Raw genomic sequence first — 25,820 nt, forward strand, 5'->3', positions numbered from 1 at the left:
GTTTGATATCAAACATGTCTATGTTCGGAGTTACCGTTATGTAGATTGACCATAGGTAGTGACATATGGCCAGTACATAGCTAAAATGGCTTCTCTGCACTTACGAAGTCCAGGGAATTGGAACTGGAGTTTTGTAGGGGCACCTCTGCTCCTGCATGGGTGCACACACACACACACACACACACACCGGCCCCACCTTAAGGCTGGAAGGGCCTACCATAGAGGTGACTTACAGTGAACTGGTGTAGTGACCAGCAGTGAAAGGATGCATGCACCAATGGCAGGCCTTCAGACACAGTTTGCATGGGCTCCCATGGGTGGCATAATATAAGGTGCAGCGAATGGGGGACCCTGGCTGTACCAATGCCCTGGGTACCTAAGTACCATACAGGGACTTACAGGGGTACACCAGTATCCCAATGGCACCAAATAAATTCCATGCATTCTTCAACAAGTGATCTGTTTTCAGCTGGAGGGTTGTATATGACATTCATTCTGAGATTACAGACCTTCAATGCAGCAATATCAAGAGACAGACAATGGAAGCAGTGAAAGTGCTCTTAGGAAGTAGTTTTCAGTTGAGGTTATTCCTTGGGATTACTCATACTCCACCGCCATGCCTGACTTCACAATTATATTTCAGAATGGAATAGTGTGGAGAAGAAGGTGGTCTAGGATAATGTTTGAAAGGTAATTGAGGCATGCACAGTGAGAACCATCATATGCTGGCTGAAATTCACAACTGTGTCTGAAAGCTGCAGTCAGAGGTCACCTGCAGAGGAGTAAATATGCAGAAAACAACGTAGCGATGAAAGAATGGATTTAGAGATGGGGTTGTAAAGATCATGGAGGTCATTACAACATTGGCGGTAAAAGCCGCATACCGCCGTGCAGAAGACTGTCAACACACCGCCGCGGCCGCGGAATTCCGCTACAGCTATTATGACCCACATTTCGGAATCTGCCAAAATTCAGACAACCACACAAGTCCGCCACACCAAAGGTCAGCGATAAACTGGCAAAAACAAAACCTCCACCGTCACGCCAACAGAAATACGCCCACACTATCACGACACACGAATCCACGCGGCGGTCTTTCAACCGCGGTATTCCATTGGCGGTGCACACCGCTGCGCTCAAAATACACACACTCTTACAAAACACTACCACATTGGACAATTTGAAATACACACACCTGATACACATACACACACCACTCCCACACACCCAATACAATATAAAACACACACCCACATCACCCACAAACCCCTACGACCACAATTACGGAGAGAAGGCCAGAGAGAGAGCACCAGCAAGAACAACAGCATCCACAGGCACAAAACACCATCACCCATAGAACTTCCACGCACCTCACACAACATACCACTACATATCAGCATACATATCACCACACACTCCACCCCACACATCACCTACACCACCCCATGGCACGGCAAAGACACCCCAGGTCCTCAGAGGAGGAGTTCAGGGTCATGGTGGAGGAAATCGTCCGGGTAGAGCCACAGCTACTCGGAGCACAGGTGCAGCACACCCCCATTGCAAGGAAGATGGAGCTATGGCGTAGAATAGTGGACAGGGTCAACGCAGTGGGACAGCACCCAAGAAATCAGGAGGACATCAGGAAGAGGTGGAACGACCTACGGGGGAAGGTGCATTCCGTGGTCTCAAGACACCACCTGGTGGTTCAGCGGACTGGCGGCGGACCCCCACCTCCTCCCCCACAACTAACAACATGGGAGGAGCAGGTCTTGGAGATTCTGCATCCTGAGGACCTCGCAGGAGTAGGTGGAGGAATGGACTCCGGTAAGTCACATCTTAACTATTACAACCCCCACCCTACCTGCATGCTATCACATACCCCCACCCTCACCCTCAGCACCCCAACTCCTCACATATGTCCCAATATCACAAACCAACCATCCCAACACCAAGCCCTGCATGCAACAACAAAGCATGGACACCCATCACTAAAGCATGGCCACTGCACATACCCATACAACCCCCTAAACCATCCTCACAAAGGTCTCACACAGGAATGCAAGCACTGGGGTACACGGTCACCCACCCATTGCACACCATGACACACACAGATGTAATAACCATCCTTTTATACCCCTGAAGGACCTCTACCCAACGTCACCAGACAGGTGGGTCCACACATGTCCACACCACCAACAGAAGAGGCCCACAGTGATGACAGCACCTCTGACCAACTGGATCTAGATGACCAGCCCGGCCCATCAGGGACCTCGGGACAGTCGGTTCCCATCACACAGTCACAGGCCACTACAGACCTTCCACCCTCTGGAAACACCAGCACAGCACCCACCCAGCGGGCCCATACCTCCGTCCCCAGGACATGTCAATCAGCTGTGTGTCCACCACTACAGGGAACCCAGGATAACCCACCACCCCAACAACAACAGGGACCTGGGGGCAGTGGTAGTGGGCACACAGTCCAGGGGACGGAGGCCCAGGAACACAGGGGAACTGGGAGGGCTGCTGTGCGACAGGGGGCGGACAGGCCAAGGGAACCCACTCTCCACTAGGCCCTCTCCTCCATCATGGGAGCCTACCACCCACCACTCCCAGGAGACGATGGCAACTACTGGCCAAGTTTCAGGAGACCCAGCGCCTGCAGGAGGAACAGTATATGGGCTTCAGGGAGGAACTCAGAACCATCAGCTCCACCCTGGGCACATTCGTAGGGGTGCTGAAGGAACTAGTGAACACCAGGAGGGACACTGTGGCACAACAAGGGGCCCCTGACACTAGCATGGACGATGAACAGCCCACCACCTCTGCCGGCGCTAGTGGACAGGAGGCACCGCCACAGGACCACCACACCAGCACCCCACCCCCCTGCAAAGGGAGAACCACCCCGCAAACGGTCCCTGAGATCCAGGACAAAGACAGAGCACGATGCCAAGACCCCAGCCAAGAAATGAGACCACCCTGATTGTCATCCTACTGTCCCACTTTGTCACCCTGTCCATACTGAAACTGCCCCAGCTCCACTTCCTATGCCCATATGGGCAATGCACCTGTGAGACTAATAGACTGGACTCTGCCATGGACAATCCTCCGCCATCACCCCTCACCATTTCACTACCCCCTCCAATATTGAGCACTTAAATAAACACACTTAAAGCACAAAACAATCTGGAGACTGTCTGTGATTTCGAAATAGTGTATTAGCAATTACAGTGACAAAATGCTCTTTCAAGTTGAATGTCAACATACCTATGTCACACAGCTCTAGTCAATAAGGAATCTAAGCAGATGTCACACAGTGGGACCCACATCTGTGAAATCGTAAGGGAAAGTGACAACTCAGTGACCATACACTGGGTGAAAACGACAGACAGTAGAGAGGTAGTAGTGTTAAAGTATATGTAGTAGGCAGCTCTGTATTCTTACCTGTGTCTCACTGGAAATATTGCTGGATCACTGAGTCCCTGTTGTGCATGGCTTCTTCCCCTGCTTCCTCGTCTTCACTGTCCACAGGCTCCACAGCTGCAACAACACTGCCATCTGGACCATACTCCTGCAGAAAAGGCACCTTTCGTCGCAAAGCCAAGTTATGAAGCATACAGCAGGCCACGATGATCTGGCACACCTTCTTTGGTGAGTAGAATAGGGATCCACCTGTCATATGGAGGCACCGGAACCTGGCCTTCAGGAGGCCGAAGGTCCGTTCGATCACCCTCCTAGTTCACCCATGGGCCTCACTGCAGCGTTCCTCTGCCCTTGTCCTGGGATTCCTCACTGGGTCAGTAGCCATGACAGGTTGGGGTAACCAGAGTCACCTGCAAATGGTGAGGGACAACTGTTAGACACGCACTAACCTGGAGGGATATCCCCAGACCCAGACAACCATTCCCACTGACTTGCTTCCAGGTGCTCACCTAACAGCCACACACGGTGCCTCTGGAGTTGACCCATTACATAAGGGATGTTGCTATTCCGCAGGATGTAGGCGTCATGCACTGAGCCAGGGAACTTGGCACTCACATGGGAGATGTACTGGTCTGCCAAACATACCATCTGTACATCCACAGAATGATAACTCTTCAGGTTTCTGTGCACCTCTTCACTTCTGTGGGGGGGGGGAAACCAAAGCCACATGTGTCCCATCAATGGCACCTATGATGTTGGGGATGTGACCCAGGGCATAAAAATCACCTTTCACTGTAGGCAAATCCTCCACCTGAGGGAGAACAATGTAGCTCCGCATGTGTTTCAGCAGGGCAGACAACACTCTGGACAATAATTTGGGAAACATAGGCTGGGACATCCTTGATGCCATGGCCACTGTTGTCTGAAAGGAACCACATGCAAGGAAATGGAGCACTGACAGCACCTTCACTTGAGGGGGGATTTCTGTGGGATGGTGGATTGCTGACATCAGGTCTGGCTCCAACTGGGTACACAGTTCCTGGATTGTGGCACGGTCAAGCCTGTACGTGATAATCAAATGTTGCTCCTCCATTGTCGACAGGTCCACCAACGGTCGGTACACCGGAGGATGCCGCCATCTCCTCACATGTCCCAGCGGACGGTGCCTATAAAGGACAACAGCGATCACAGAGTCAAACAACTCAGAGGTACGTACCCACAGTTTACACAGAACACCTAGCATACACAAAAGGTGGCCTAGGTATGAGTGACGCAGTTGGTAATGAAGCCATGTGGGCCCCTGAAATGGCGGCTGCCTGACCTGTAAAGTGGGACAATGGGATGTGAGGTAACTGTGCTGACGTTGTACACTGTTGCGGTAGGCGGTCGAAGACTGCGGCGCAATGCTGCATTGGTTAACATTGGACCTTATGGGTCCCAGGAGCGAATGGCAATGTACGCCGGCGGTGACGGTACGCACCACCGCGGATGTGACCGCCATTTTCTATCACTTCAATCACTCGATACCTGATCTTCGACAGGAGAGGAGCTACACTGCAAGTGCTGCTGTGACCTCGGTCTGGAAGAGACAATGGCTCGAGTGTCTGGGGAAAGGGCCCCTGCCTTCACATCGGAGGAGTTGGAGAAACTCGTGGATGGGGTCCTCTCCCAGTACACACTACTCTAAGGTACTCCAGACAAACAGGTAAGTACACTGGGAGCATGATGTATGCCACATGGCAAGGGTAGGGATGGGGGCCAATCACTTTGACGGTGCAGTTGGTAATAACTTCTCTTTTCCCCTGTACATTTCATGTAGGTCAGCGCCCACCAGAAGAAAGATATTTGGTGTGCCATCGCCACGGTCGTCCGGACCCTGGGGGTCTACCACAGACGGAGCACACACTGCTGGAAAAGATGGGAGGACATTCGCCGCTGGAGCAAGAAGACGGCGGAGGCTCAGCTGGGGATGGCCTCCCAACGTGGGAGGGGTGCCCGTCACACCATGACCCCCCTGATGTTCAGGATCCTGGCGGTGGCCTACCCGGAGTTGGATGGGTGCTTGAGGGCATCACAGCAGACACAAGGGGGTGAGTACACTCTCATTCTGCTGACTTTGCACGCAGTGGGTGTCTGGGTGTGGGAGGAGGGCTGTGGGTTTCCCTAGGCAAGGACGAGTTCCGTAGGCAAGGCCCCTCAGGCCATGTGGCACCCCAGCCCACCTCTGTAGAGTGCCAAGTACAGGTAGTCATGCCCCTGTGTCATCTATGTGTGCAGAGGTCGTCCATAGCCTTGTAGGCCATTTCCCAGCAATTGAACAGTGGAGCCCAAGAGCGCGGCGTAGTGCAGGGGGCTTCTGTGTCTGTCGTGTCCGCCAAAGGTAGCGGTAATGCATGCACTGAACATGTCTTTCCTCTGTCTTCCCCCCCTTTTTGTGGTCTACCTGTTCTTGTGTGCATTAGCATCATCAGGCGGAGGAGCCGGTGCAACGGAGCACGAGGGAGCTGCCTCCCACATGGCCCTGGAAGGCGACACTACGGAGTCTGAATTCACCAGTGGGACGGAGGGCGAGGGGAGCTCCACGGCGGGGACAGGAGCTGACACCAGCGACACGGACTCGTCCTCTGATGGGAGCTCCCTTGTGGTGGGGGCAACATCTGTGCCCCCCACATCTACAGGTACAGCCACCACCCCCCCCTACCAGCACCGCCCTCCCAGCAGCCCCTCAGCCTTTGCCCCGTGCCCGCTCACCCAGAAGGGTGGGCATCACCTTCGCCCCAGGCACCTCAGGCCCTGCCCCAGTCACCCCTGCTGCCCTCAGTGAGGAGGCCATTGACCTCCTCAGGTCCCTCACTGTTGGGCAGTCTACCATTTTGAATTCCATCCAGGGTGTAGAGAGGCAGCTGCAACAAACCAATGCATTCCTGGAGGGCATTCATTCTGGTCAGGCGGCCCTTCACCGATCTTTTCAGACTCTGGCCTCAGCACTGATGGCAGCCATTGTCCCCGTCTCTAGCCTCCCCCCTCCAACTTCCTCAACCCCGACCCAATCCCCTATACCTCAGCCTATCCCAAGCACACCTACAGACCAACATGCACACACGTCAACACACAAGGGAAGCTCAGGCAAACATAAGCACCACACATCCCACAGGCACTCACGCAAGCATCACACACATGCAGACACACCAACATCCACTGCCTTCACTGTGTCCCCCTCCTCCTCGTCTCCCTCCTCCCTCCCAGTCTTGTCTACACTCACACCTGCATGCAGTACCTCTACAACCACTACGTCCCTCTCCAGCACACCCACCACCACACCCCACTCATGTTCAGTCACCACCCCCACTACCATTCACACGTCCCCTCTGTCCGACCCCAGTGTGTCTGTGACGCCCCCTCCCAAGATACACAAACTCAGGCACACACCCACCCAACAGCCATCCACCTCACGACAGCCTCCAGCACATGCACCTTCACCCAAAGTCACCAAAAGTACACCTCCTACAACCACCACCTCTTCCTCCACTCCCAAACCCCCTCCAGCTACACGTCCCAGTGTCTCCAAAAAACTTTTCCTGTCCACCCTTGACCTCTTTTCCACACCTCCCCCACCCCGTCCGTCTCATAGGTCCCGAACTAGCACCTCAGCCCCAACATCTCCGGGACCAGTGGTGCCAGTAGTCACCGGAATCTGGAGTGCACAGGCCACCAGGGCAGCCAGTGTGGCACGGAGCCACAGCACAGACAGTCCCCCACCTGTGAAGCATCAGAAGTTGGCCAGTGCCCGGCGGGAGAGGGGGAAGACTCAAGCCAACAAAGCCGCTCCCAGGGGTCCCGTTGGGAGTGTGAAGTCAGCTGTGACACCTTCCAAGGTGGGGAAGGGCCACAAGAAACCCGGCAAGTCTGGGAACAGCTGCACAGTGGGGAAGACCGCCATCATCCCAGCTGGCCAGGAGGCCACCGCCAGCACCAGCCCAGCTGCCCAGGAGGCCAGCACCAGCCCAGCTGCCCAGGAGGCCACCGCCAGCACCAGCCCAGCTGCCCAGGAGGCCACCGCCAGCACAAGCCCAGCTGGGCCATGAAGGACCGCCAGCCCCACTGGGCCACGAAGGACCGCCAGCAGCTGAGACCCTGCAATGGAGACTGGCATCTGAGGCACCTCTGAACAGGACACCGCCATCTGAAGCACCGCTGAACAGGGCACCGCCATCTGAGGCACCGCTGAACAGGGCACCGCCATCTGAAGCTGAACAGGGCACCGCCATCTGAGGCACTGATGAACAGGGCACCGCCATCTGAGGCACCGCTGAATAGGGCACCGCCATCTGAAGCACCACTGAACAGGGCACCACCATCTGAAGCACCTCTGAACAGGGCAACGCCATTTGAGGCACCGCTGAACAGGGCACCGCCATCTTAAGCACCACTGAACAGGGCACCGCCATCTGAAGCACCGCTAGCCCATGAGCGGCAGGGGCACTGACGCAACTGAGTCCGTCACGGGGTGAATGATGCACTCTGGGCACCATGCCCCCTCCAGAACCAGTGAAGACTGCCATCCACTACCTGTCCTTAAAAGGATGAAGCACTCTGGGCACCATGCCCCCTCCAGAACCAGTGCAGACTGTCATCCACATGTGAGACTGTGGCTTTGCACTCCCCAGGATTGAACAGTGGGCAACCCACCCACTGTAGAGACTTGAGAGACTGTGGCTTTGCACTCCCCAGGATGGAACAGTGGGCAACCCACCCACTGAAGAGACTTGAGAGACTGTGGCTTTGCACTCCACAGGATTGAACAGTGTGCAACCCACCCACTGTAGAGACTTGAGAGACTGTGGCTTTGCACTCCCCAGGATTGAACAGTGGGCAACCCACCCACTGTAGAGACTTGAGAGACCGTGGCTTTGCACTCCCCAGGATTGAACAGTGGGCAACCCACCCACTGTAGAGACTTGAGAGACTGTGGCTTTGCACTCCCCAGGATGGAACAGTGGGCATGTGACCCCCTCGTGGATTTGGCATCGTGCACTCAAGCGGCTGAGGTGCCCCCCTTTCCCTCCCCCTGAGGTGCCTATTTTCTTGCTCTCTGATGCCCCTGCAGTGTTCTCTCCGTCATGGTCGGGGATCTTGTGTGGGCCTCGCCCATACCGTGTGGTCCCAGTGTTCCACGGACTATCTTAGTGCACTACCTGGACTACTATGCTTGGTATATATTTTGTACATGGTGTATATATATATTTCTGCCTACTTGTTTTTAATATATTACAATGGTTACATTAATTTTCTATTATCTTTGCATTCTTCCAGGGGGTTTGGGGGGTGTTACTGTGATGTATAGATTTGCATCTGTGTGTGTTGTAGTGGGTGAGGGTGTTGCGTGTGTGTGTCCCTGTTTTTTGCCTCCCCCTCCCCTGTTTCGTAGGTGCAGTACTCACCGTGGTCTTCGCCGCCGGCGTTCGTGCTCCTGGTAGAGGAGCAGGAAGACTATCGCAGGGAGAATTTGGAGTTCCGGTTCCATGGTGTCCTCGTTCCTCGTGGGGTGTGTAGAGGTGAGCGTTTTCCCTTCGAAATTCCTGTTTCCGCCGTGTTTTTATCCGCGGTGAATCCGCCCCAGAAAAGCTGGCGGATTGGCCTGTCATAATAGTGTGGGCGGTACATTGTCTCCCGCCTGTCTGTTGGCGGTGACCACCGCGCTGTTTCTTTGTACCGCTGTGGCGGTCGGAGTGTTAAAGTGGATGTCTTTGTTGGCGGTTTCCGCCACAGTCGTAATTGCAATTTTTTTACCGCAGGCCTGTTGGCGGTTTTACCGCCGCTTTAACACCGTCCGCCAGGGTTGTAATGACCACCCATGTCTTCCAGTGCAGAGACCCTTTGGTTTCAGTTTGGAAATATGTGTTATTGAACGTGAAACAAGTGACTGCTATTTCATCTAACACACATTTCTAGGATGTGCTTTTGCTCTCCAAGTTTGTCATGAAGTTATGATAACCAAAATCGAGCAAAACATATTCAGTGATCTTTATGTTAAGGAGCTATTCCAGGACCGTTATAAACATCATGACTGTTTCCCTTCACTGTTCCACTATTGTAGTCATTTAAATTACTTGTTTTTCACTTGTTTTAGGTGTCTTCATTTTAGTGTTAGGTTCTCAAAACCATAAAGGCAAGTTCAATTTTGTGTAGGCCAAAACTCAATTTTTTGCTCGATCAATGGCCTGTTTACCTTTGACCTAAATACTGTCTGTCCTTATATTTCATTTAACTTGTGAATGTGCCAAGTCATCCAAGCAATGACTGATAAACACCTAAGGCAACATTAATATGAGACATGTTCCCTGTTATCTATGTCTAAAGGTCAGACAGTGAATGCTTAAACTAAACATCAGCCAAAGACAGTGCAAGTGATTAGGGTCTCCTTTATAGAATTGTTGTATATTCCTCATGCTGATTCATAATGGTTATGTCTGGAATGAAGTGGAAATTCCTCAATGTAGATCATAAGTCAGTAGTCAGCTGTGTATAAGCCCCATGAATTGACCACTGAAAGAGAATCAAACTTCTCCCAGGTTGCAGATCCACCCACAGATGCAGAGGGGCACAGCACCAGATTCCACCTTAACTGAAGTCTCCAGCAAGACTCTCCGAGTCTCTTCGAAGCATTTGGCCTTTACTGGATGGTTCCAGCATGGTGATCTCACACTGGTACATTTTTCTTGCCCCTGTCCTCAAAATAGCCGGCAAGCTATCTAAACAGACCCTGTTGTCGCAGATATATGCACCACCTCTGAAAACTCAAGAAATAGGTTTATTTATTCATCTGCTAGAAATAGCATAGCACCTAGAGACAGCACAGTGAGGGAGTTAAGGGATACAATTGCGATGTTAGCATTTTTCACTGTTGTATTCACAGTTCTTGAAAAGCTTAGCTGCTTTCAATTCTTATCTTCTGAAATGTTACAAAACAATATTGTGTGCACTAACTTCAGGAGTTTTTTAATTGCTATTTTAAAATAAATATGTTGAAATACATATTCCATTTCTAGTGTTCCTTGAGTGTGTAACTCATTGATGAACTCACTGCTCCCTGTTAGTAACCCAGAAAGCATGGACTCACGTTAGCAGGTATGCTTAGTGGGTCGTGTGGGGCTACAGTAAGGTGGAATTCACTACTCATGGTTGGTACACTAAACTCAGTATCCTTGCATCTATGGATTGGAAATCCAAACCTTGTAGAGCTACGCACAGACTTTGTTTACATAAAAAACGCAAATTTAGTGCATTCAATGGTGAATAACAATCAAAGGCAAATGTGAGGTAATGAAAATGTCACTTACCCAGTGTACATCTGTTCGTGGCATCAGTCGCAGTAGATTCGCATGTTCTGCAATAGCTCGCCATCTGGTGTTGGGCCGGAGTGTTACAAGTTGTTTTTCTTCGAAGAAGTCTTTCGAGTCACGGGACCGAGTGACTCCTCCTTTTGTCTCCATTGCGCATGGGCGTCGACTCTATCCTCGATTGTTTTTCCCCGCAGAGGGTGAGGTAGGAGTTGAATTGTAGTAATAGTGCCCATGCAATGGAGTGACTAAGTATGCACCTATTTAAGGTTGAGATGATACATATATAAATAATTGAAGGTAACTTCCAAACTGCTACAGGCTCCCGGGGAGGCGGGTGGGCACATGCGAATCTACTGCGACTGATGCCACGAACAGATGTACACTGGGTAAGTGACATTTTCAGTTCGATGGCATCTGTCGCTGTAGATACGCATGTTCTGCATAGACTAGTAAGCAGTTATTTCCCCAAAAGCGGTGGATCAGCCTGTAGGAGTGGAAGTAGTCTGAAATAATGTCCTTAATACGGCTTGACCTACGGTGGCTTGTTGTGCGGATAACACGTCTACACAGTAGTGCTTGGTGAATGTGTGAGGCGTAGACCATGTGGCTGCCTTACATATTTCTTGCATTGGGATGTTTCCTAGAAAGGCCATGGTAGCACCTTTCTTTCTGGTTGAGTGTGCCCTTGGTGTAATGGGCAGCTGTCGTTTAGCTTTAAGGTAGCAGATTTGGATGCATTTAACTATCCATCTGGCTATACCTTGTTTTGAAATTGGGTTTCCTGCGTGAGGTTTTTGAAATGCAATAAAGAGTTGTTTAGTCTTTCTGATGTTTTTTGTTCTGTCAATGTAATACATTAATGCTCTTTTGACATCTAATGTATGTAGTGCCCTTTCAGCTACGGTATCTGGCTGTGGAAAGAACACTGGAAGTTCCACTGTTTGATTTAGATGGAACGGTGAAATAACCTTTGGCAAAAATTTAGGATTGGTTCTTAGGACGACTTTATTTTTGTGTAGTTGTATAAAAGGTTCCTGTATAGTAAACGCCTGAATCTCGCTTACTCTTCTTAGGGAAGTAATGGCGATGAGAAATGCCACCTTCCAGGTTAGGAACTGTATGTCGCAGGAGTGCATGGGTTCAAAAGGTGGACCCATAAGTCTAGTTAGGACAACATTTAGGTTCCATGAAGGAACAGGTGGTGTTCTTGGTGGTATAATTCTCCTAAGGCCCTCCATGAATGCTTTAATGACTGGTATCCTATATAGGGAAGTTGAATAGGTAGTTTGCAGGTATGCAGATATTGCTGCAAGGTGAATCTTAATGGAAGAGAAAGCTAGGTTAGATTTTTGTAAGTGAAGCAAGTAACCCACTACCTGTTCTGGAGTTGTGTGTAATGGTTGTATTTGATTAATATGGCAGTAGCAAACAAACCTCTTCCATTTACTTGCATAGCAGTGCCTGGTGGATGGCCTTCTGGCTTGTTTTATGACTTCCATACATTCTTGGGTAAGTTGTAAGTGCCCGAATTCTAGGATTTCAGGAGCCAGATTGCTAGATTCAGCGATGCTGGATCTGGGTGTCTGATCTTTTGGTTGTGCTGTGTCAACAGATCTGGCCTGTTGGGCAATTTGATGCAGGGTACCACTGATAGGTCTAGCAGCGTTGTGTACCAGGGTTGCCTTGCCCAAGTTGGTGCTATCAATATGAGTTTGAGTTTGCTTTGACTGAGTTTGTTTACCAGGTAAGGAAGGAGAGGGAGAGGAGGAAAAGCGTAAGCAAATATCCCTGACCAGTTCATCCATAGGGCATTGCCTTGGGATTGTTTGTGTGGGTATCTGGATGCGAAGTTTTGGCATTTTGCGTTCTCCCTTGTCGCAAACAAGTCTATCTGAGGTGTTCCCCAGAGTTTGAAATAAGTGTTCAGAATTTGGGGGTGAATTTCCCATTCGTGGACCTGTTGGTGATCTCGAGAGAGATTGTCTGCGAGTTGATTTTGTATCCCTGGTATAAACTGTGCAATTAGGCGAATTTGGTTGTGAATTGCCCAATGCCAAATTTTTTGTGCTAGCAGGCTTAACTGCGTGGAGTGCGTCCCCCCCTGCTTGTTTAGATAATACATTGTTGTCATGTTGTCTGTTTTGACGAGAATGTATTTGTGAACTATTATTGGTTGGAAAGCTTTTAGTGCTTGAAAAACTGCTAGAAGTTCTAGGTGATTGATATGCAGTTTTGTTTGATGTACGTTCCATTGTCCTTGTATGCTGTGTTGATCGAGGTGTGCTCCCCACCCTGTCATGGAAGCATCTGTTGTTATTACGTATTGTGGCACTGGGTCTTGGAAAGGCCGCCCCTTGTTTAAATTTATGTTGTTCCACCACAGAAGCGAGAGGTAAGTTTGGCGGTCTATTAACACCAGATCTAGAAGGTGACCCTGTGCTTGAGACCACTGTGATGCTAGGCATTGTTGTAAGGGCCTCATGTGCAGTCTTGCGTTTGGGACAATGGCTATGCATGATGACATCATGCCTAGGAGTTGTAATACCATCTTTGCTTGTATCTTTTGTGTTGGATACATGCGTTGTATGATGGTGTTGAAATTTTGAATTCTTTGTGGACTTGGAGTGGCTACTCCTTTTGATGTGTCTATTATGGCTCCCAGGTATTGTTGTACCTTGCGTGGCAGAATTTTGGATTTTGTGAAATTGACGGTGAACCCTAGTTTGAAGAGGGTTTGTATGATATGATTTGTGTGATTTGAGCACTCTATTAACGAATGGGCCTTGATTAGCCAGTCGTCTAGATATGGGAACACATGTATCTGCTGCCTTCTTATGTGTGCTGCGACTACCGCTAGACATTTGGTAAAGACTCTTGGTGCGGTTGTTAATCCGAAAGGCAGTACCTTGAATTGGTAATGTATTCCTTTGAATACAAACCTTAGGTATTTCCTGTGCGATGGGTGTATTGGTATATGGAAATAAGCATCCTTGAGGTCTAAAGTTGCCATGTAGTCGTGCAGCTTTAGCAATGGCAATACTTCTTGTAGTGTGACCATGTGGAAGTGGTCTGATTTGATGAAAGTGTTCACTACTCTGAGGTCTAGGATTGGTCTCAGTGTTTTGTCCTTCTTTGGTATCAGAAAGTACAGTGAGTAAACTCCTGTGTTTATTTGTGTGTTTGGCACTAATTCGATTGCATTCTTTTGCAATAGTGCCTGCACTTCTATCTCCAGGAGATTGGAATGGTGTGTTGTTAAATTTTGTGCTTTTGGTGGTATGTTTGGAGGGAACTGTAGAAATTCTATGCAATAACCATGTTGGATAATTGCTAGAACCCAAGTGTCTGTAGTGATTTTCTCCCATGCTCTGTAATAATGACCTATTCGTCCCCCCACTGGTGTTGTGTGGAGGGGGTGAGTGACATGTGAGTCACTGTTTAGTCGTAGGGGTTTTGGGGCTTTGGAATCTTCCTCTATTTCTAGGGAATTGCCCTCCTCTATATTGTCCCCGAAAACCTCCTCTATACTGTCCTTGGTAACTGGACGGTGTGGCTTGTGAGGTGCTGGCTTGTGTGCTTTGACCCCGAAACCCCCCTCGAAAGGGCGTTTTACGGAATGAGCTGTAATTCCCTCTGCTCTGCGGGGAGTAGAGTGCGCCCATGGCTTTGGCAGTGTCCGTATCTTTTTTGAGTTTCTCAATCGCTGTGTCCACTTCTGGACCGAACAGTTCTTTTTCATTAAAAGGCATATTGAGAACTGCTTGTTGAATCTCTGGTTTAAATCCAGACGTTCGGAGCCATGCATGCCTTCTGATAGTTACAGATGTATTAATTGTCCGTGCAGCTGTATCTGCAGCGTCCATGGAGGAGCGGATCTGGTTGTTGGAGATGGCCTGTCCCTCCTCAACCACTTGTTTTGCCCTATTTTGTAAGTCCTTGGGCAGATGTTCAATGAGATGTTGCATCTCGTCCCAGTGGGCTCTGTCATAGCGCGCAAGTAGTGCCTGGGAGTTCGCGATGCGCCACTGGTTTGCAGCTTGTGCTGCGACTCTTTTACCAGCTGCATCAAACTTGCGGCTTTCTTTATCTGGGGGTGGTGCATCTCCAGATGTGTGAGAGTTGGCCCTTTTCCTAGCTGCTCCTACAACGACAGAGTCTGGTGGCAGCTGTGTAGTGATGAAAACCGGGTCCGTAGGAGGCGGCTTATACTTTTTTTCTACCCTTGGTGTGATTGCCCTACTTTTAACCGGCTCCTTAAAGATGTCTTTTGCGTGGCGGAGCATACCAGGGAGCATAGGCAGGCTTTGGTATGAGCTGTGGGTGGAGGAGAGTGTGTTGAATAAGAAATCATCCTCGACCTGTTCTGAGTGGAGGCTTACGTGGTGAAATTGTGCTGCTCTAGCCACCACTTGAGAGTACGCGGTGCTGTCTTCTGGTGGAGATGGCTTCGCAGGGTATGCCTCCGGACTGTTATCTGACACTGGGGCGTCGTATAGGTCCCATGCGTCCTGATCTTGGTCACCCTGGCTCATGGTGGTGTGAGCTGGGGAGTGTGATGGAGTTTGTGCTGGTGAAACGTCAATCACGGGCGGAGGTGAGGGTGGTGGTGTAACTCTTTTCACCACTTTTGGTTGTGGTGTTTGTTCCGTCTGGAACTCCAACCTCCTCTTTCTCCTAATGGGGGGAAGGGTGCTTATTTTTCCTGTCCCCTGCTGAATGAAGATACGCTTTTGCGTATGGTCCACATCAGTTGCTTGTAGCTCTTCCTCAAACCTATGCTTCTGCATTTGGGAGGTTAGCGAGTGCCCTTCTGTATAAGAGCCTGTAGCTGGGTCGCTTGCAGTTTGTTTCGGCATCGAAACTTTGTCTGCGTGTTTTTTCGGCTCCGAGGTGACTTTTTTCCTTTTCGGGGCCGAAACCTCTCGGCGTCGATCTGTTTCTGTGCCGCTGTCTCGGCGTCGAGCCGTGTCCACACCGGCATCACGGTGTCGAGGCTTGTCTCCAGCACTTTCTCGGTCCCGAGAAGGCTGCGTGCCGGTGTCTCGACCGGAGTCGGACGATCTCGGCACTGTTTGGGCCTTTTTCGGTGCCGATGGTCGGTCACCGAATTTATGGGTCGAGCCATGGCCTGGTGGCAGTGGCGTCCCCTGGGCCTTGTAAATGTTTCTCTGTGTGGTTTTCGACGTCTTACTCACGGTTTGTGTATCGTCGAATCCTTCGGAGTCGGAGTCTTGGATCGAGAAGGTACCTTCCTCTTCCTGTTCCTCGAACTCCCGTTGGGCTGTCGGTGCGGACGCCATCTGAAGTCTTCTGGCTCGACGGTCTCGGAGTGTTTTTCGGGACCGGAACGCACGACAGGCCTCGCAGGTGTCTTCGCTGTGCTCAGGTGACAGGCACAGGTTGCAGACCAAGTGTTGGTCTGTGTAGGGGTATTTATTGTGGCATTTGGGGCAGAAACGAAACGGGGTCCGTTCCATCGGCGTTCTTCAGCACGCGGTCGGGCCGACCAGGCCCCGACGGAGGATCGAAAAAACTACCCCGAAGGGCACCGGAGCTCTTCGATCTTCGATGCGGTGTTGAATGTAAGTACGCCGATCCCGAACGCAACAATACCGACGAAAATCTTCCGAAATTAGCTAATTTTCCGTTCCGAAACTCGGAGCGACAGGAACACGTCCGAACCCGATGGCGGAAAAAAAACAATCGAGGATAGAGTCGACGCCCATGCGCAATGGAGACAAAAGGAGGAGTCACTCGGTCCCGTGACTCGAAAGACTTCTTCGAAGAAAAACAACTTGTAACACTCCGGCCCAACACCAGATGGCGAGCTATTGCAGAACATGCGTATCTACAGCGACAGATGCCATCGAACACATAGATTTCATGCTGATGCAATAGGAGCTGGTGTATTCCGAGCTTCCCTTTCAAGCACTGTCTGCCCTTTACAATGAACTGCAGTTGGTTGTCAGTTCCACCAGGTCTGACATCACAGAAGTATGCTCTACCTAAAAGGAGAGTAAGCCAGTTGAGAGGGGCACTGGAATGATGACGTGAAAGAGATGAGGTGAGAGGTGTGGCAGCCGCAAAAGAGATGGGAGACCAGAAGAACCAGGAATGTTGAGGTGGTAGTTCTGAGATGACAACTGGGGCAAGCAGTGGAGGGGCAGCCAGGAACAAGGAGGAGACAACACACAGGGGAAGGGAGCAGTGTGAAGGAGTAAGGAAATGTGAACAATGTGAGCACACAATGGGAAGAAGCAACAGCCATGTGCAAGTCAAAAGCTATAAAACATACAAAAAGACAAACAACTTCCTGAAGTCAACACTGGAAGGCTACATGCCATCTAATCAAATCAAAGTGAGACTAAAATGCCCCTGAGTGTGAGAAACAAATAATAGGGAAGAAAACCTTAAAATAGGGAGCATGGAGCTACAAGAAACACCAAAACCATCGAATCAGGATCAAGGGGCAAGCCCAAAGCCCATTCAAAGTCTAAACAGTTAAAGGCTTTAGCGAAACCTAGAAATAAACGGCAAACTAGCTCTTCAGAAGTAACTGCATTTCCCTAGCTCCTGGGTAACTGCACTGAAGTCTATGCAGACAAAACATGCTATGTTTGAGAGGAATAAAATATACACACCTGCAGATTACTCCTATTAAAAAGATTAGAAGGCATAAGATGTCCATCTTATTTTGCAATTCGCGAATGTACAATTTCACTTTCTTTTGGAAACCCACACCCTCTACATCATAGAAGCACTGTGGAAAATAAAATAAAAACACACTTAATATTTCAAAACACAAGTAATTGCAGTTTTTTTAACATTTATTTGTGCACAGAAAGCTGGTTTGAAAACCAGCACTTGAATAAGTAAACTAAATGAAGAACACATAAATCATGCAGATGATAGCAGATGCCAATACTGTAGGAAAGTACCATCTTTCTCGGCATCTTACCCCAATTTTTACATGTATGTCAGTATGTTTTGGCCTGTCTCACTGGGATCCTGCTAGCCAGGACCCCAGTGCTCATAGTTTGTGGCCTGAATGTGTATACCTGTGTAGTGCCTAACTGTGTCACTGAGGCTCTGCTAATCAGAACCTCAGAGCTCATGCTCTCTCTGCCTTTAAAATTTGTCACTGTAGGCTAGTGACCACTTTTACCAATTTCAATTGGCATACTGGAACACCCTTATAATTCCCTAGTACATGGTACCTAGGTACCCATGGTATTGGGGTTCCAGGAGATCCGTGTGGGATGCAGCATTTCATTTTCCACCCATAGGGAGCTCAGACAAACCTTGACACAGGACTGCCACTGCAGCCTGAGTGAAATAACGCACACATTATTTCACAGCCATTTTCACTGCACATAAGTAACTTATAAGTCACCTATATGTCTAACCCTCACTTGGTGACGGTTAGGTGCCAAGTTACTTAGTGTGTGGGCAACCTGGCACTAGCCAAGGTGCTCCCACATTGTTCAGGGCAAATTCCCCGGACTTTGTGAGTGCGGGCACACCATTACACGTGTGCACTACATATACGTCAATACCTATATGTAGCGTCACCATGGTAACTCCGAACATGTCCATGTAACATGTCTAGGATCATGGAATTGTCACCCCAATACCTTTCTGGTATTGGGGGGACAATTCCATGCATCCCCGGGTCACTAGCACAGAACCCGGGTACTGCAAAACTTGCTTTCCGGGGCCTCCACTGCAGCTGCTGCTGCTGCCAACCCCTCAGACAGGTTTCTGCCACCCTGGGGCCTGGGCAGCCTGGTCCCAAGAAGGCAGAACAAAGGATTTCCTCTGAGAGAGGGTGTCACACCCTCTCCCTCTGGAAATAGGTGTGAAGGGCTGGGGAGGAGTAGCCTCCCCCAGCCTCTGGAAATGCTTTGATGGGCACAAAGGGTGCCCATCTCTGCATAAGCCAGTCTACACCGGTTCAGGGATCCCCCAGCCCTGTTCTAGCACGAAACTGGACAAAGGAAAGGGGAGTGACCACTCCCCTGACCAGCACCTCCCAGGAGAGGTGCCCATAGTTCCTCCAGTGTATCCCAGACCTCTGCCATCTTGGATTCAGAGGTGTGGGGGCACAATGGACAGCTCTGAGTGGCCAGTGCCAGCAGGTGACATCAGAGACCCCCTCTGATAAGTGCTTACCTTTCTCAGTAGCCAATCCTCCTTTCTGGGCTATTTAGGGTCTCTCCTCTGAGCTATTCCTCAGATAAAGAATGCAAGAGCTCACCAGAGTTCCTCTGCACTTCCCTCTTCGACTTCTGCCAACGATGGACCGCTGACTGCTCCAGGACGCCTGGATAACAGCAACAAAGTAGCAAGAAGACTACCAGCAACATTGTAGCGCCTCATCCTGCCGGCTTTCTCGACTGTTTCCTGGTGGTGCATGCTCTGAGGGCTGTCTGCCTTCACCCTGCACTGGAAGCCAAAAAGAAATCTCCTGTGACTCTGCTAACCAGAACCTCAGTGTTATGCTCTCTCTGCTTTTAAAATTGTCACTGCAGGCTAGTGACTAATTTTACCAAATCTGATTGGCACACTGGAACACCCTTATAATTCCCAAGTATATGGTACCTAGGTAAGCAGGGTATTGGGGTTCCAGGAGATCCCTATGGGCTGCAGCATTTCTTTTGCCACCTATAGGGAGCTCAGACAATCCTTACACAGGACTGCCAATGCAGCCTGAGTGAAATAACGTCCACGTTATTTCACAGCCATTTTACACTGCACTTAAGTAACTTATAAGTCACCTACATGTCTAACCCTCACTTAGTGAAGGTTAGGTGCAAAGGTACTTAGTGTGTGGGCACCCTAGCACTAGGCAAGGTGTCCCCACATTGTTCAGGGCAAACTCCCCAGACCTTGTGAGTGCAGGGACACCATTACACGCGTGCACTACATATAGGTCAATACCTATATGTAGCGTCACCATGGTAACTCCGGACATGGCCATGTAACATGTCTAGGATCATGGAATTGTCACGCCAATACCATTCTGGTATTGGGGACAATTCCATGCATCCCCGGGTCTCCAGCATAGATCCCGGGTACTGCCAAACTAACTTTCCGCGGTCTCCACTGCAGCTACCGCTGCTGCCAACCCCTCAGACAGGTTTCTGCCCCCCCTGGAGCCTGCGCAGCCTGGTTCCAGGAAGGCAGAACGAAGGATTTCCTTTGAGAGAGGGCGTTACACCGTCTCCCTTTGGAAATAAGTGTGAAGGGCCTGGGAGGAGTAGCCTCTCCTTGCCTCTGGAAATGCTTTGAAGGGCACAGATGGTGCCCTCCTTGCATAAGCAAGTCTACACTGGTTCAGGGATCCCCCAGCCCTACTCTGGCGGGAAACTGGACAAAGGAAATGGGAGTGACCACTCCCCTGACCAGCAACTTCCAGAGGAGGTGCCCAGAGCTCCTCCAGTGTGTCCCAGACCTCTGCCATCTTGGATGCAGAGGTGTGAGGGCACAATGGACAGCTCTGAGTGGCCAGTGCCAGCAGGTGACGTCAGAGACCCCTCCTAATAGGTGCTTACCTTTCTCTGTAGCCAATCCTCCTCTGTGGGCTATTTAGGGTCTCTCCTGTGGGCATCTCACCAGATAACGAATGCAAGAGCTCACCAGAGTTCTTCTGCACTTCCCTCTTCGAATTCTGCCAAGGATCGACCGTTGACTGCTCCAGCACGCCTGCATAACCGCAACAAAGTAGCAAGAAGACTACCATCAACATTGTAGCGCCTCATCCTGCCGGTTTCTCGACTGTTTCCTGGTGGTGCATGCTCTGAGGGCTGTCTGCCTTCACCCTGCCCTGGAAGCCAAAAAGAAATCTCCCGTGGCTCTGCTAACCAGACCCTCGGTGTTTATGCTCTCTCTGCTTTTAAAATTGTCACTGCAGGCTAGTGACAAATTTTACCAAATCTGATTGGCACACTGGAACACCCTTATAATTCCCAAGTATATGGTACCTAGGTATGCAGGGTATTGGGGTTCAGGAGATCCCTATGGGCTGCAGCATTTCTTTTGCCACCCATAGGGAGCTCAGACAATTCTTACACAGGACTGCCACTGCAGCCTGAGTGAAATAAAGTCACCGTTATTTCACAGCCATTTTACACTGCACTTAAGTAACTTATAAGTCACCTATATGTCTAACCCTCACTTAGTGAAGGTTAGGTGCAAAGTTACTTAGTGTGTGGGCACCCTGGCACTAGCCAAGGTGCCCCCACATTGTTCAGGGCAAATTCCCCGGACTTTGTGAGTGCGGGGACACCATTACACGTGTGCACTACATATAGGTCAAAACCTATATGTAGCGTCACTACTGTAACTCCGAACGTGGCCATGTAACATGTCTAGGATCATGGAATTGTCACCCCAATAACATTCTGGTACTGGGGGGTCAATTCCATGCATCCCCGGGTCTCCAGCATGGACCCCGGGTACTGCCAAACTAACTTTCCAGGGTCTCCACTTTTAGCTACCGCTGCTGCCAACCCCTCAAACAGGTTCCTGCCCCCCTGGGGCATGGGCAGCCTGGTCCCAGGAAGGCAGAACAAAGGATTTCCTCTGAGAGAGGGTGTTACACCCTCTCCCTTTGGAAATAGGTGTGAAGGGCCTGGGAGGAGTAGCCTCTCCTTGCCTCTGAAAATGCTTTGAAGGGTACAGATGGTGCCCTCCTTGCATAAGCAAGTCTACACTGGTTCAGGGATCCCCCAGCCCTGCTCTGGCGCGGAATTGGACAAAGGAAAGGGGAGTGACCACTCCCCTGAACAGCACCTCCCAGGGGAGGTGCCCAGAGCTTCTCCAGTGTGTCCCAGACCTCTGCCATCTTGGATGCAGAGGTGTGAGGGCACAATAGACAGCTCTGAGTGGCTAGTGCCAGCAGGTGACGTCAGAGACCCCTCCTGATAGGTGCTTACCTTTCTCTGTAGCCAATCCTCCTCTGTGGGCTATTTAGGGTCTCTCCTGTGGGTATCTCACCAGATAACAAATGCAAGAGCTCACCAGAGTTCCTCTGCACTTCCCTCTTCAACTTCTGCCAAGGATCGACCGCTGACTGCTCCAGGACGCCTGCTCCAGGACGCCTGCATAACCGCAACAAAGTAGCAAGAAGACTACCAGCAACATTGTAGCACCTCATCCTGCCGGCTTTCTCGAATGTTTCCTGGTGGTGCATGCTCTGAGGGCTGTCTGCCTTCACCCTGCACTGGAAGCCAAAAAGAAATCTCCTGTGGTTCTGCTAACCAGAACCTCAGTGTTTATGCTTTCTCTGCTTTTAAAATTGTCACTGCAGGCTAGTGACTAATTTTACCAAATCTGATTGGCACACTGGAACACTCTTATAATTCCCAAGTATATGGTACCTAGGTAAGCAGGGTATTGGGGTTCCAGGAGATCCCTATGGGCTGCAGCATTTCTTTTGCCACGCATAGGGAGCTCAGACAATTCTTACACAGGACTGCCATTGCAGCCTGAGTGAAATAACGTCCACGTTATTTCACAGCCATTTTACACTGCACTTAAGTAACTTATAAGTCACCTATATGTCTAACCCTCACTTAGTGAAGATTAGGTGCAAAGTTACTTAGTGTGTGGGCACCATGGCACTAGCCAAGGTGCCCCCACATTGTTCAGGGCAAATTCCCCGGACTTTGTGAGTGCGGGGACACCATTACACGTGTGCACTACATATAGGTCAAAACCTATATGTAGCGTCACTATTGTAACTCTGAACGTAGCCATGTAACATGTCTAGTATTATGGAATTGTCACCCCAATAACATTCTGGAATTGGGGGGACAATTCCATGCATCCCCGGGTCTCCAGCATGGACCCCGGGTACTGGCAAACTAACTTTCCGGGGTTTCCACTGCAGCTACCGCTGCTGCCAACCCCTCAAACAGGTTTCTGCCCCCTGGGGCCTGGGCAGCCTGGTCCCAGGAAGGCAGAACAAAGGATTTCAGCTGAGAGAGGGTGTTACACCCTCTCCCTTTGGAAATAGGTGTGAAGGGCCTGGGAGGAGTAGCCTCTCCTTGCCTCTGGAAATGCTTTGAAGGGCACAGATGGTGCCCTCCTTGCATAAGCAGGTCTACACTGGTTCAGGGATCCACCAGCCCTGCTCTGGCGCGAAACTGGACAAAGGAAAGGGGAGGGACTACTCCCCTGACCAGCATCTCCCAGGGGAGGTGTCCAGAGCTCCTCCAGTGTGTCCCAGACCTCTGCCATCTTGGATGCAGAGGTGTGAGGGCACAATGGACAGCTCTGAGTGGCTAGTGCCAGCAGGTGACATCAGAGACCCCTCCTGATAGGCGCTTACCTTTCTCTGTAGCCAATCCTCCTCTGTGGGCTATTTAGGGTCTCTCCTGTGGGTATCTCACCAGATAACGATTGCAAGAGCTCACCAGAGTTCCTCTGCACTTCCCTCTTCAACTTCTGCCAAGGATCGACCGCTGACTGCTCCAGGACACCTGCTCCAGGACGCCTGCATAACCGCAACAAAGTAGCAAGAAGACTACCAGCAACATTGTAGCGCCTCATCCTGCCGGCTTTCTCGACTGTTTCCTGGTGGTGCATGCTCTGAGGGCTGTCTGCCTTCACCCTGCACTGGAAGCCAAAAAGAAATCTCCCGTGGCTCTGCTAACCAGAACCTCAGTGTTTATGCTTTCTCTGCTTTTAAAATTGTCACTGCAGGCTAGTGACTAATTTTACCAAATCTGATTGGCACACTGGAACACCCTTATAATTCCCAAGTATATGTTACCTAGGTAAGTAGGGTATTGGGGTTCCAGGAGATCCCTATGGGCTGCAGCATTTCTTTTGCCATCTATAGGGAGCTCAGACAATTCTTACACAGGACTGCCACTGCAGCCTGAGTGAAATAACGTCCACGTTATTTCACAGCCATTTTACACTGCACTTAAGTAACTTATAAGTCACCTATATGTCTAACCCTCACTTAGTGAAGGTTAGGTGCAAAGTTACTTAGTGTGTGGGCACCCTGGCACTAGCCAAGGTGCCCCCACATTGTTCAGGGCAAATTCCCCGGACTTTGTGAGTGTGGGGACACCATTACACGTGTGCACTACATATAGGTCAAAACCTAGATGTAGCGTCACTATTGTAACTCCGAACGTGGCCATGTAACATGTCTAGTATCATGGAATTGTCACCCCAATAACATTCTGGTATTGGGGGGACAATTCCATGCATCGCTGGGTCGCCAGCATGGACCCCGGGTACTGGCAAACTAACTTTCCGGGGTTTCCACTGCAGCTACCGCTGCTGCCAACCCCTCAAACAGGTTTCTGCCCCCTGGGGCCTGGGCAGCCTGGTCCCAGGAAGGCAGAACAAAGGATTTCAGCTGAGAGAGGGTGTTACACCCTCTCCCTTTGGAAATAGGTGTGAAGGGCCTGGGAGGAGTAGCCTCTCCTTGCCTCTGGAAATGCTTTGAAGGGCACAGATGGTGCCCTCCTTGCATAAGCAGGTCTACACTGGTTCAGGGATCCACCAGCCCTGCTCTGGCGCGAAACTGGACAAAGGAAAGGGGAGGGACTACTCCCCTGACCGGCATCTCCCAGGGGAGGTGTCCAGAGCTCCTCCAGTGTGTCCCAGACCTCTGCCATCTTGGATGCAGAGGTGTGAGGGCACAATGGACAGCTCTGAGTGGCTAGTGCCAGCAGGTGACATCAGAGACCCCTCCTGATAGGCGCTTACCTTTCTCTGTAGCCAATCCTCCTCTGTGGGCTATTTAGGGTCTCTCCTGTGGGTATCTCACCAGATAACGATTGCAAGAGCTCACCAGAGTTCCTCTGCACTTCCCTCTTCAACTTCTGCCAAGGATCGACCGCTGACTGCTCCAGGACACCTGCTCCAGGACGCCTGCATAACCGCAACAAAGTAGCAAGAAGACTACCAGCAACATTGTAGCGCCTCATCCTGCCGGCTTTCTCGACTGTTTCCTGGTGGTGCATGCTCTGAGGGCTGTCTGCCTTCACCCTGCACTGGAAGCCAAAAAGAAATCTCCTGTGGCTCTGCTAACCAGAACCTCAGTGTTTATGCTTTCTCTGCTTTTAAAATTGTCACTGCAGGCTAGTGACTAATTTTACCAAATCTGATTGGCACACTGGAACACCCTTATAATTCCCAAGTATATGTTACCTAGGTAAGTAGGGTATTGGGGTTCCAGGAGATCCCTATGGGCTGCAGCATTTCTTTTGCCACCTATAGGGAGCTCAGACAATTCTTACACAGGACTGCCACTGCAGCCTGAGTGAAATAACGTCCACGTTATTTCACAGCCATTTTACACTGCACTTAAGTAACTTATAAGTCACCTATATGTCTAACCCTCACTTAGTGAAGGTTAGGTGCAAAGTTACTTAGTGTGTGGGCACCCTGGCACTAGCCAAGGTGCCCCCACATTGTTCAGGGCAAATTCCCCGGACTTTGTGAGTGTGGGGACACCATTACACGTGTGCACTACATATAGGTCAAAACCTAGATGTAGCGTCACTATTGTAACTCCGAACGTGGCCATGTAACATGTCTAGTATCATGGAATTGTCACCCCAATAACATTCTGGTATTGGGGGGACAATTCCATGCATCGCTGGGTCGCCAGCATGGACCCCGGGTACTGGCAAACTAACTTTCCGGGGTTTCCACTGCAGCTACCGCTGCTGCCAACCCCTCAAACAGGTTTCTGCCCCCCTGGGGCCTGGGCAGCCTGGTCCCAGGAAGGCAGAACAAAGGATTTCCTCTGAGAGAGGGTGTTACACCCTCTCCCTTTGGAAATATGTGTGAAGGGCCTGGGAGGAGTAGCCTCTCCTTGCCTCTGGAAATGCTTTGAAGGGCACAGATGGTGCCCTCCTTGCATAAGCAAGTCTACACCGGTTCAGGGATCCACCAGCCCTGCTCTGGCGCGAAACTGGACAAAGGAAAGGGGAGGGACTACTCCCCTGATCAGCATCTGCCAGGGGAGGTGTCCAGAGCTCCTCCAGTGTGTCCCAGACCTCTGCCATCTTGGATGCAGAGGTGTGA

General features: G+C 50.5%; 1 protein-coding gene across 1 annotated transcript in view; it reads right to left on the bottom strand.

Annotated features, from left to right (window-relative positions):
• LOC138249319 (transient receptor potential cation channel subfamily M member 2-like) overlaps positions 1–25,820 on the bottom strand; it is a 1,037,937-nt gene that overhangs the window by 300,119 nt on the left and 711,998 nt on the right. The window contains exon 24 of the mRNA XM_069203278.1: positions 17,405–17,523. Coding sequence (XP_069059379.1) covers positions 17,405–17,523 — 119 coding nt within the window. The remainder of the gene's footprint in view (positions 1–17,404; positions 17,524–25,820) is intronic.

This window comes from Pleurodeles waltl, chromosome 8 (assembly GCF_031143425.1).
Source record: "Pleurodeles waltl isolate 20211129_DDA chromosome 8, aPleWal1.hap1.20221129, whole genome shotgun sequence".
Taxonomy (NCBI): domain Eukaryota; kingdom Metazoa; phylum Chordata; class Amphibia; order Caudata; family Salamandridae; genus Pleurodeles; species Pleurodeles waltl.